The sequence below is a fragment of the Anopheles darlingi genome, chromosome 2 (genome assembly GCF_943734745.1).
Source record: "Anopheles darlingi chromosome 2, idAnoDarlMG_H_01, whole genome shotgun sequence".
NCBI lineage: Eukaryota > Metazoa > Arthropoda > Insecta > Diptera > Culicidae > Anopheles > Anopheles darlingi.
Genome location: NC_064874.1, coordinates 89,894,402 through 89,906,901, shown reverse-complemented (window position 1 = coordinate 89,906,901; position 12,500 = coordinate 89,894,402). Strand labels below are relative to the sequence as shown.

The following is a 12,500-nucleotide window of genomic DNA, read 5'->3' as shown; positions in this document are numbered from 1 at the left end:
TTTGCGTCCGATGGTGTAACTACCTTCTGCCACGCTTTCGTCGAATGCCCTGCACTCGATTCACCAACCACATCTACGTCTGTCTTTCGTCTCTCGGGTGTTATCGACCGTTTGGTCTCTCCGTTCGTCTGCGCGGCAGCACTACTACTGGCCGATGTTTTGCGTTCCTTTGCCGTGGCTGCCTCTTCAAACGAAAGCCTCTGCAGATAGCCCATTGCTTCCTTCTCAAAGTTTCGCTTTTCCTGCTGCAACCGCGAAACCTTCGGTATTGCACTGACCTGTTTGCTTCGGATCGGAACCGCGGCTAGCTTCTCCTTCGATTCCATTTTCTCCTCGAGATCGACCCGAAAGTTACGGACAAACTTCTCCAACTCCTCGTCACCGATTGCATCCGAGAACGGTGTGATGGTACGATACGCTTCCAGTTGAAAGAATTCCTTGTAGAATCGGTCTACCTGCACCAGTACCGTCGGTTCAAGCCCTTCGAGTAGGTGCCACTCGAGAAGGCGGGCAAAGTTCACGCTAATGAACTGCATGCAGGCCATCTTCAGTACCTCGCAGTTGTACTGGAAGCCAAACTCGAGCAATTCCCCCACGTTACGCAGCTGTATCCGCTCGCTGATGATCGTCTCAAATACACTCTTCAACTCCTCGATAAAGAACTGATCGCAAATGATGATCATACTAAAGAGAAAGTTCTCCGAGTAACGCTGCTCCCGTATACGCCCGTAATCGTTATCGTATAGAAACGGTACAATCACATCCATGTACTCCCGTGGCACCGTCTTCAGATCGGCTGTCGTCTTCCGTTCACCCCAGCTGTGGGCAAACATCATGGCAAAGTACTCGAGTCGGGCCACCAGAACACATTTGTGCGCACGTAACGTTTCACCGCCCTGTAGCTGAATGATGAGATCGTACAGCTCGGGATAGGAATCGTGTGGCAACTTTGGGAATGGATCAATCGGCGGTTCAGTTACCAATCTGCAATAATGATAATGGTCGTAAGTAATGGAAAATTCAAAGCACGATGACACTTCTTACGTTTTAACGGATCGTGCCAAAGGTCCTAGGTGCATCCGGTCGAAGATTGCTTTTAACTTTCCGCACAGCTCACTAATCTCGGTCGGATCGGGTTGCTGCTTGTCACCCGGTTTTTTTAGCAACCGCACTATATCCACCCTAGCAACCAATTGGTTGGTATAGAGATAGCGCAACGCCAGCTTGAATGCACCGCACGTCAAACCCTCCAGTCCACATTCCTTCAAGTGGAACTCCTTCTGCTCCGGTTTTGCCTTCAATAATCGCCGCAAAAACTCCGAACGATGGTACAGTATAAACCGATGGGCTGCAAACGATTGGCCCTCGACGTAGAACACCACATCATGCACGGCATCCTCCTCGGAAGCCTCCGCTAGCAGCGTCCCATAATCGTAGTTCGATTCCACCAACTCCGGTACTGCAAAGCATCGCTTACTGTTCTCCACGAGTGCCGCATAATTTTCTCCCTCGGCATCACACACAAAGTCGATAACGTTGCTAAGATGGCGAATGCGTTTCAGCTCGATCCGGCTTTGCAGCGTCTCACACAGTTCCTTCCGGTTGCTCGTTTCGGTAAAACCACTGAATTGACCGGCGCGAGCTGATCGAGGTAGCTTGTTGGAAATCGTACCATGGTAAAGGTGGCCTAGCAATAACACCAGCGCACTATCGGCACACCACAGTATCTTGTCCACCTCGAGATTACGTGATTGAGCGAACACGCACCGGATGAACTGCTGGCAGTCATCATACCAGATGTAAATATTACGCGAAGAGGTGAACACGATTACTCGCAAATCACCCGTCTGTCGTGGAACGTCTTCTTGTGAGGTCTGCAGCTCACCGCCCGTTACCGAAAGGCAGGCGATCTTTTCCATGCTGAAAGCGAAAAGTTGATTGGTCGATCGTTCGTCCAGAGTGTCGTTCATTGAACGCCCTTTCCAGCTACTTACAGGGGTTTTTTGTACGTTTTCACTTTAAATCCGGTGAATATGTGCAAATACTTGGACTCGGTGTATACCACGATGGCAGCATTACTGGACTCGATCAACCGGATCCTCGTATCCCGCTTCACAGTTCCGCCACCCTCCACCGCTAGGTTCTTCAAGTTCGTGCCCTCCGGAATGAGAGGCATCGCTTTCGGTAGGACAATTGTCTCACCGCGGGCATCTCGCTTCAATCCGAACTGACCACCATTCAATCCCCACACGTACACGTCCGCTTCAGCGATCGCAATCGAGTGATAGTCCCGCGCGATGATACGCTTTATCGTTTTACCGCTAAGAATAAAAGTGAAGAAACAAACTCAATTTACTTTAACCAAATTGTCCTCCTGCCTGGCCGTACATACGCAAGAACGGATTGCCCGGTGATTTCTTTGGGTGTCAGTTGTTTCGCTGGCGGTGGATTGATACCCAGCTGGCAGTGTGTGTTCTCTCCGCAGGAATATATCTGAAAAGAACGCAGGCCCATTAATCGTGGTTCCACGGTCTCCTCTAGTTGCTTTCGTTATGCTTACGCTGCTGGTCTCAGTGAGAATGAGTGTGTGATGCTTGCCGGTGGCCACGTCGATGATCCGATCTCCTGCCTTTACCGGCACGGATACCTTCGCCGGGTGTGCGATCGTGTTTTCGATTCCCATTCCCAAGCGACCACCAACGCCGTGTCCTGTGGCGTACACTTCCGTCTCGGTGCCGTGTGTAAGGAACACACTGTGGTACGCACTGATGGCCACCCGGTCGATTGTGGTGCGTGTTTTACGAAAGTGTTCGGCACTCTCGGGTTGCGCACGGCCCTGGACATTCCCGATGCCCAGGTTGTAGTTGCGGTTCTGACCCCAGATCATGAGTTCCGGGCCGAGATCGGTGGCACTATTCCGTCCTCCTGCCACGCTGCTGCATAGCTGAAGCGGATTCACAAAGTCTTCATCCGGAACCTCAAGCGAAGCCCCGTACTTCACCAGCAGTACGGCCGCTCCGACACTCCCGTAGTAAGCGGCCCGGTGCAGCGCCGTGTGGCCCGATTCCGTGTCCTTCTGCGTGATGCTGGCTCCCTGATTAATCAGCCACTCGACGATAGCGTACCGGCCGACCGACGCTGCCATATGCAGGGCCGATCGGCCGTACTCGTCGAGGATGTTGGCAAAGTTCCGGCACGTCTTCGCGATGTACGCCGCCAGCTGCTCATCCGAGACGGAGCGCTTGGTCAACGCGGCCGTGATTGCGTTTCCATGGCTCACGAGACGGCACCGTTTGGTGCAGTCGTACTCGTAGTTGTTGATTGTGAAGATCATCGATTGGCGATTTCCTTTTTCGGACGAAATGGACACACAGAAACTCTTGAGTTGGCAAAATGCGCGAGTTTTTTATCTTGGCTACACACAAACAAAATACACACAAAAAGGATTTTTTGACAGATCGGACAGCTGTCAGTGTGTTGTCCGTTATTTCCGCGCAATTTTCAAACTTTCATAATCAACGTGCACGTGTAAGGTATCATAACATTTCCGTCTGTTTCTTTCCCCGAAAAACGAACACCGAGAGTATGTTGTGATCAGTTGAATATATTTAGTAATGAATTCACCTCTGCTCCAATCCAGTGGATCTACCGTAGAGTTCAAGATTTTGATCATCGAATCTTTGAAATGTGACATCCTCTGAGTACCGCTGTGATAGGATACACGTAATTCCGTTTGTGCCACGTCCGTTCGGTTCACTTCCTGTGCTGCTGGCCTGTGCGGTGTTGCACTACGGCCGAGAGCCGCTGGTGCCTCTCTTACCATAGCTGTGCGGAGGAATCGATTTTATTATTTTGCTCGCCTTATTTTAAGTCCTTATACAGGGTCTCCTCAGGGCAGATTATTCCATCCTCGTTGGTTTGACTAAAACACGCGAAAGCACACGCACACACACACACACCGCCTCCCTCGGCCTTAGATCTTATAACGCTGCTCAACGCGTGATCGCGATTGTAAATAAACTCTATACACAATTCAAAAATATAGCATCATGATCATACAGGAGTGCATATCTCTTTTAGTTTATCTTCTTTTTTTTTTGTTCGTTTTTCCAGCTAAAGCAACTACTGAAATGTGATCGTCTCCTGTGTCTCTGCTCAAATCGATCAAGTGATGTGCTTCTTACTTGTTCTTACCCCTGCTTCAATAAATAGCAAAACATAAAGGATTCATACGTATAGATAACGAAATGGAACGAAAAGACGAACAGAACAATCAAGAAACAACCAAGATGGAAGCGTCTCACGACACGCGCGTCTCATACGAGACGGTACTACATATATTAATCAAACGGAAAAATAAAACAAAAACTCGCTGCCCCCACCGATCATTTCCCCGTGCGCTAAGGATGCTAGGGGAGCTGAGAAGCGGAAGGTGGCATTAAAGTATATTAAAATTAAAAAAAAAGTCTTATACTTTAGAATTGCAAAACATCAACCTCCTGATCTGATCAACCGTCTTAAACCTAGACGCCATGCACAATAAATAGAATTAAACAATGGGTAAAACTGGGGTCCGGTGTTTTGAACGAGCGACGAATCAATGTTCCAATTGTTCTCTCAAATGCTATGTGATCAACCGTCTCCATCCATCTATCGAGCAAGCGCGCGGCCTTAGTGGTCGCATAAGCGAAGCAATACCATTAAACGACACCCATATTAGTGGCCACAGATGTGCTTTACGCTACATAAATGGTTACAGGCAGCCATGAACGGATCTGCTTGCTACTGTTGTTATCTACGCAAGCTTGCTATCGACAAGTTCCCGTCAATTCGATCCGACGTCCTGTGTTAAATATGTTGAGTTCAATTTGTCGCATTTACTATGCACATCCAGCATACCCGCCCTTATGTCATCGGCTCATTTCAGCTTTCTAACGTTAGATTGTTCGATAAACATGTATATGAATATATACCATTTTGCAGTAGTATCATTTTGTGTACTTTGATTTTGTGTGAAATTGAGATGCATCCATCGCCCACCCACCCTTGCTTGATCATTAGTCGCTTCTTCTTTACACTCGCAGGTAAGCGGTATGGAACGGTAGGACATCTACATGACATGTGCAGTTTGATTTGTACGTTAAGCAGCGGGAACATCACTCCGAAGCACTATTGTGCACCCTGCCCCTCAATTCTAATGTAATATCAATATGCAGTGTTTCTCGTGTTCATTCAAACTCTTACTTCGACGGCTTGCTTAGCCGCTGCTGGTGAAATACTTTCAGTTATATTACTATTATCATTATTACGGCTACGAAACTATCGATTTTCACTTACTGACTCATTTTGCTGATACTATGCTGTCCTTTCGTTCGTTGCTTTCTCCACTGTCGAGTACCTCAATGCACAGAAACGCAACACGCGTTACATTAGCTGCCGGAAGTTGCTCAGAAACTGCTCTCGCTAGCTGCTCGCAATGAGAGGCGTTTAAAGAGGTTTTACAACTCTTGTTTCTTGTAGAAAGAGTTGAATGAGCGTGATACCCAAAACCGAAAAGTTATGACGAGTGACTTGGACGCGCCTGGCCTAGGCACTAGAGGGCGAGAGCGAACGTTTCGAATAGAAGCTGTACGCGTTTCGGTCCACATTATCAATTCGGACTCTTTGGACTCTGGTCAGCGAGCGTTCGAAAGAGTGCCTTCGAAAAGGAAACAGAGAAGAGTGATGCTGTGCCTGACAGCAGATAGTGCAGCATTTGAGAACAGAACTCTGTGCACCGCAGCTTGTACACCACGTGTTTTTTCGCTTAATTCTTTCGCTCCTGATTCATGAAGTCGTCCACAATGCTGTTGAGGGCCGTCTTGGCTGCACCTTCCAGTGTTCGACCATCGACCATCTCCGTGACGGTGACGGTCGTTTCCTTCACCATTTCCGGTACGTTCGGTTGCGATGTCTGCGTCGTGGTCGTCGTAATCTTCTGCAGTAGCTCATCCTCCGGGAAGTCACCGTCCGGTGTGAGGGTTATTGTTTTGGTCGTCGTCGTTACGCGCGTCGTCGACGTGGAGGTGGTCTCAGCACCGGTGTCCGGGTCTTCGTCCGAGGTGGTTGTCGTGATAATCACGGTCTGTGGGGTGCCATCCTGTGTTTGCTGCTGCTGTTCCTGCAGTAACTGCTGATCGCGCAGCTGCTTCAGAAGCTGTTCTTCCAGATCCTCCGGAATCTCATCGCCGGACGTCAGTGTCGTTGTTGTGGTAATGACTGTGGTACGAACGATGCTAGAACGGAGGACGGAGGAAAAATTGAAATCAGGGTTTCATCACTCAACTGCATTGCCTAGCCACTTACCCATCATCCGATTCGTCGACAAAGGTGTTTGTTTCCGTGCGCTTGGAACTCTTCGCTAGCTCAGAGTCAGTTGGGGGTTCACTTGGTTCCATTCCGATCGGTTGGTCGTTGTTTTGGACAAGAAAATTTTCTGCAAACGCGTAAAAATCAATTATAATCATTAACTTCTATTCATTGCACCGTGTTGCCGTAAGACGCTCATTTTCTACGGCCAGAAAATAGTCGTAAAGATCATTAGAAAATGTTGCTTAATTATTTGCTTATGTTTGTTAAAGATTTGTCAGTCAATTACATTCTAACCACCAACTAATCCCAATCTCAGTGCTGTTAGGAGCACTTGGTTAGCAACCGAAACCCTATGCAACTACTTCTACAGTTGATGATCTTCGACAATCGGTTAAGGCAGCAAAGGATGAACAAGATTAAAGAAGACAGATGCATGCAGGTCAAGTTGTTTGTTATTAGAACGCTAATGTCTCGTCGATCTAATGCTACGGTAGTAAAAAAGTTTCATTGTTTGACTGAAAGTTTCATTGTCTTGCGCCCAAACTACATTCACAAGGATACCATCAGCATTTATTCAGAAGGATACAGGACATGATAGTACAGGAAAAGGAAGGGTGCGTGACAAACTTTTATGTGTAATAATCATACGGTGTTGTTAGAAAACGGTGAAACAAATAAAAATTAAAGAAATCAGTATACCAAAATGTGAGATACAAAATAAAGAAGCAGAAAAGTAAAGTAGGTTCATGTAGCGAAGAAACTTCCAAAAACAAAAATCGAAAACAGGCCTAAATTCAAGACAAGGGAAGATGGCCCAAGGAAGAGGCATACGTTCTATAGGAGTAGATGCACTATAGACAACCATCGCGGATCTAACTATTCAGCTAGGGAACTTGAAAGACAGAAGGCAAAACAGTGAGAAGAGAGAGAGCGAAAGAGAGAGAGAGAGAGAGAGAGAGAGAGAGAGAGAGAGAGAAAGGGAAAGAGGCAAAGAGAAATAGGAAATCAGATCAGATGCAAAACGGGGGAAAGACAGCAAGTTACAGATCACGACAGAACGCAATGCAGAGTAACGCAAACCGCAGCAGTTCGCAAACATCGAAAAGCAACGTCGTAAAGCTAGCATTTAAAAGAACGGACCATCGAGAAGGATAGAGAAAAAAAACGACAAGAAGGTAGAACACATTTACATACTAATATCGACACTTCCTTCCGTATGACCCGCCACCGGAGCCGCCGTTTGGACAAGGACACCAGTACCATCACCACCATCCACCGCGCGCGGCAAGGAAATGCATTGGCTGTCATCATCATCGTCATCATCACCGCCACCATCGTAAGAAATGTCCGCCAACAGCTCATCGGCCACCGGTGGCTCCTGCTCATCCTGGCCCTTGGCCTCCTCCTCCTGGTCGGTCTCCTCCATCGTCTCCTCATGCGACACTTGCGTCACAATTACGGACACACTGGAGGACCCATGGCCAACCGTGGAGGTCGTATCCGGCTCTACGGTTGCTTTATCACTCTCGGTGACATCGGGGAACAGAATTTTGCTGACTTTACCTTTAAAAAGCCGGAACGGAACGGAACGAAAACGGGATAGTCATAATTTTGAAACCATTTGTTCGAATTCATTGTAAACCACACCGAGTCGGTCAAAGAAACAAGTACGGAACGCACAAAGGGATATACAACAGCGACAGTGACGTTTTTGGGAGGGCTCATGGTAGTTAAGAGGGGGTTTGTTGGAGAGGTGTGAGTTAGGATTATATAGAGGACACCGAAGTTAACGAGCCTTGGGATTCGAAGGGTTGCCTCTTCGTTGAAATCTTTATCAAGGTGATACAACTATTACATGTTTCGTAGAGATTCCTGGAATGAAATGCCGACCAGCCCGACCGTCACCTACCAATCAAAAGCGCCAAACACCACCAAACACCATGAGTTACGGGTGGAAAGGACAAACACAAAAGTGGAACAAATACAGGATACAAAACACTCTTAACAACTAAGCACGATAACAGAGATTACGGTGTCGAAACAAAATACAAAGGAAACGAGAAGAACACAGGGAACAGAAAATAAATACAAATACGTAACTAGCACCACCACCAACCATCACCGGCATATGTAAGCGACCCAAACTGGTATGTATCATGTCACCATCGCTCCGGACCAACCACACCTTTGTCCACCGCCACCATGTCCGCCAGGACCCGTGGACAGTGCGGCGGCTGCGACGCATGTTACACAAGAAACCAAAGAAAAAAGAAGCTCGTCAACTCGGAAGCACCGAACACTGGCGTGCACTGATCATGATCGATTGAACAGGGAGCAATTGAATTTTGTGCCAACAGTAGTGCCAAAAGAATGACTTAGTCCGAAATCAGTTCCCACCAAATAACGCCATGTGCACGCCCAGGTACGCCAGCTATCGGAGCTCAAGAGGTTGTTTGCGAAACGAATGGCTTGAATCTTGAATTTTCCAATTGTTAATGTGAAGGACGGGTGTGGCGTGAGTAGGTAGGGCATGAATTGGGGATGATCGAGGGACGCAAGGGCAAGGATGTGATGTGAGGGTGTCGGGGAGTCAAAAGGACTTCAGAGGGGGAGGATTAGCTTTGAAAGGACATTAGAAGCTGGTTGAGTAGCTGACAAGACAGAGGGGGAGATAGAGAGAGCGAGAGCGAAAGAGAGATAAAGAGAGCGAGAGAGAGGGAGAGAGAAAGAGAGAGACTTGTGCGTGTGTGTGTGCCATTTACCTGTTTCATCGTCATCGCTAAGCTCGCCCGCCGCCTCGTGCAGGGCTACGTCCGAGCCGCTCGATGAGCCGCCGGTCCGGATGGAGAAGTTATTGCTGGTACTGCTGGACGGTGGCTGCTGTGGTGGTGGCGGCGGCTGGCTCACGGTAATGGATGGACTAGCTGCAATACTGTCGCCTTCCGTCAGGACGACCGTTTCATCCTCGGTGATCGTGATACCGGACGAGGGTCCCATCTTGGTACGCTTGGTGGTCGTCGTAACCGTTCTCCGAACGGCGGCCGTCGGTGGTCCCGACGGATGATGCCGATTGTGATCGTCCTCACTGTCGGAGCTGCTGCCACCGACGATGAACCGCTTCTGGGCGGCCACCGGGGACGATGAGTCATCCGTCATCCGGTCCGCTGACGGTGGTACAATGTACCCATCGTCGAGATCCTTTTCCTCCGGTGGTGACGGATCGAGTACGCTCGATGAACGGCGATCTTCGTCGCTGGTCATCTCGTAATCGTAGTGCTCCTCCGTGATGATCACTAGGTTGCTGTTGTCGTCATCATCCGTACCCATACCACTCGCCGCGGCACGTGATGCCGCCTGTTCCTTCTCCATCTTGGCATAGTTTTCCGGCGACGTTTGGACGAAAATAAACTCGTCAATGTCACCGGAGTAGTCGGCCGGCACCTCGGAGATATTGTTGTCCGACGAAATGATCACGATCTGTTCCGCTTTCTGCTCCGTCTGGCCGGGTGTTGAGTGGGACTTTTCGTACGTTCGCGCTCCACCGCCACCAACACTAAGCCCTTCGGCCACTGGATCGATATGATCCAAACTGTACCGCCGATCGTTCGATACGTCCTCCAGGTTTACGGACGAGATCTCGATTTGTGGCTGCGGCTGCGAGTCCGTCGCTGCATTCGCATCCCATTCAATATCACCGACCGTTGGCCGTTGCGCGACCGTTTTGTTGATCTTGATGTTCACCTTCGAATGTTTCTTGATCGTCTTTACCTTGCCACTCTTATCCGTCTCCAGTTCGAAACCTTCCGAATCGTCGCCACCATCGTCTGCCGAAGCCACCACCACCGCCGCCGGATGTTTCACTGATGTGTCGTCGTCTTCTTCCTCTTTCTCCTCCTGCTCATCCTCTTCCTCGTGTGTGTCATGGTCTTTGATGGCCTGCTGAATGATCTCTTGCACATCCTCGGCGACTGTCCAGCCGCGAATGGAATGGTGTATATCAAGACGACAGGGAATTTTTGGGGGGAGCATTAAGGAGGTGAAGTGGTAAATGATCGTTGGTACGGGTCGCGAGTTTTGTTTCGATGATGAGCAATCATCAGCACAAATTTGGCGAATTTTGGCACAAAATGGAAACGTGTTCAAAAGTGGATGACAATAGAAAACATGGAAATCACTATGATTAGCTAAAAGACGAGCATAATATTCGGAAAATATGAAAGAGTGAAACAGAGCTTTTAAGGGATCATACAGCTGCACGCACGATGGGAGTGCCCGCTGGTGATCAAACAACAAGAACGAAACGAGGGAACAAGATGAAAAGCATTCACACAGAGCAAACAGAGGAAGCACTCCGAAAGAATAAATGTCGGTCAGTTTTTAAAGACCTCGATCGGTGGTGCTTTAAGGAAGAGTGATCAGTGCAAAAGAAATTCGCCAGTGAACATACAGTCGAGAAAGGGAAGATCATGATCACGAAGCCATGTATGACGTTTTCGTCAGCTATCCAAAGGGCAATTTGGAAATTAACGCAGCACGTCATAGTCATTTTATTAAGAAGTAATAATCCATCTCTTAAATATCTCCTCAAGCATATCCTCAATCAAACATAGGAAGATTCATATAAAAGTATGGACAATAGAAGACAACATATGTAGCGAAACGAAAATCAGGTAACAAATATAAGCACAGAAAAATGAAACAATCTACAGACATTTAGAGAACATTTCAAACCATGGTTCACATGTAACATATACAACAGAAAAGGAAAACACAGAGAACAAACGAAAATTATCTAAACAAAAAGGAAACAGATCCAGAGAATATATGCAAGAAATTGAAATAAACACAAAAACACATTCCTAATGACCCTTCATCCAGACGACAGTGGAATTCTCTCTACAAGAATTTCGCCAAAGTGGAAGTAGATGTGGAAACCCTCTAGATACCCGCTACCCAACGTAAGCTACGCCCTCCTAGCCAGATTCTTTGTGGTGTACAGATGCCGGAAATCTAATTACGCCCCGTTATACACTAGTCTAGGAGTGGGGCTAGGAGTCAGACGAACGAAATCTAGAAAAGTTTTACAGGACAACAACAGCTGGCGTTGTTCACGGCCAGATCGGCTGCGATCATGACGGCATTGGAAGCTAGTTCTATCTAGCGTTAATATGAAGGGGGAAATAAGAAACAAAAACTTAGAGAGGGGAAGACAATCCAAAAACTCATTACTCTTAACACCATATCGTTCGTATTTGCCAGGGAAGAACGACACACTAGTCGAAAGTATTTTAACAGATCGCCAACAGTCATGCATAGATGAGTTGTCAGATCCTGGGGTGAGAATGTTAGAAGCCAAACAAACAGATAAGTTGTCCAATAGCATGAGCCTCTTTTTGGAGGACTCATATAAAATTAAATTTAATCAAAAACAAATAAATAAAAACTAAAAGATTCATTCCTCTAACAAAAAAACGTTAAAACAAAAATCGTCAAATAAATAATTCAAAACACATTAGAAACCAAACGGCTGCGACTAAGTATAGTTGCGCAGCTAGCAGCATTCGACAACTGGATGTTCTTGAATTACAAGAAAAACCAAAAATGCAAATTACACAAATGAAAACGCAGATCAATCGACAGAGATCGAGAGAGAAAGATCAGAGAATAGTTGCTGATGAACGTACTCAACACACGCGTTCCAACACACGAACATTCTAGAGAAACCGAATTAGAAAGGCTCCGAAGGGACAAAGAAGAGGTGGTACAAGTGCTGCAACTTACCGTCGTGTCGCTCCTCGGCGCTCGTTTGACTGTTCTGGCTGACTTGCGTACTGAAGTCGGCCGGACTGGGTGGTGGAGTCGAAAGGTCCTCCTTCTTGACGGCGGCAATTCCCAGGATTTCGCTCTCGCGGCGAATCTGCTGGAACGCTTCGATCGTATCGGGTGAAGGGGTCGTCGGTGAACCACCGTTTTCGCCCGATGAGGGCTGCTGTTTGTGTTTCTCCACATCCTCATGCTCTTGCTTCTCTTCCGTCGGTTCGTGTGTGGAATCTGGAAAACACCAGCAGTAATAATAGAAAACGAATCCTCTATGAACATGCCCAGCACCCTCAACTTACCCTCCAACATACTGCTACTGGCCAGTGCCA

The 12,500-nt window shown here is 47.7% G+C and overlaps 2 protein-coding genes across 8 annotated transcripts in view; both read right to left on the bottom strand.

Moving 5' to 3' along the window:
* The window catches only part of LOC125959037 (inhibitor of Bruton tyrosine kinase), a 4,315-nt gene extending 902 nt beyond the window's left edge, over nucleotides 1-3,413 (bottom strand). The window contains exons 1-5 of the mRNA XM_049691762.1: nucleotides 2,561-3,413; nucleotides 2,393-2,493; nucleotides 1,995-2,321; nucleotides 1,045-1,920; nucleotides 1-984 (exon numbers count right to left, since the gene is read on the bottom strand). The exon at nucleotides 1-984 is cut by the window's left edge and continues 902 nt beyond it. Of these exons, the coding sequence (XP_049547719.1) occupies nucleotides 1-984; nucleotides 1,045-1,920; nucleotides 1,995-2,321; nucleotides 2,393-2,493; nucleotides 2,561-3,334 (3,062 nt within the window). The 5' untranslated portion in view covers nucleotides 3,335-3,413. The remainder of the gene's footprint in view (nucleotides 985-1,044; nucleotides 1,921-1,994; nucleotides 2,322-2,392; nucleotides 2,494-2,560) is intronic.
* Nucleotides 3,414-4,292: 879 nt separating this feature from the next.
* The window catches only part of LOC125958970 (ankyrin-3), a 52,794-nt gene continuing 44,586 nt past the window's right edge, over nucleotides 4,293-12,500 (bottom strand). For 4 of the 7 annotated variants that reach the window (XM_049691738.1, XM_049691740.1, XM_049691741.1 and 1 more), the window contains 6 exons: nucleotides 12,471-12,500; nucleotides 12,133-12,402; nucleotides 9,114-10,319; nucleotides 7,546-7,914; nucleotides 6,346-6,475; nucleotides 4,293-6,275 (listed from right to left, as the gene is read on the bottom strand). The exon at nucleotides 12,471-12,500 is cut by the window's right edge and continues 1,676 nt beyond it. In XM_049691738.1, coding sequence (XP_049547695.1) covers nucleotides 5,807-6,275; nucleotides 6,346-6,475; nucleotides 7,546-7,914; nucleotides 9,114-10,319; nucleotides 12,133-12,402; nucleotides 12,471-12,500 — 2,474 coding nt within the window. In that variant the 3' untranslated portion in view covers nucleotides 4,293-5,806. The remainder of the gene's footprint in view (nucleotides 6,276-6,345; nucleotides 6,476-7,545; nucleotides 7,915-9,113; nucleotides 10,320-12,132; nucleotides 12,403-12,470) is intronic. The other 3 variants (XM_049691742.1, XM_049691743.1, XM_049691744.1) reach the window with 3 other exon arrangements.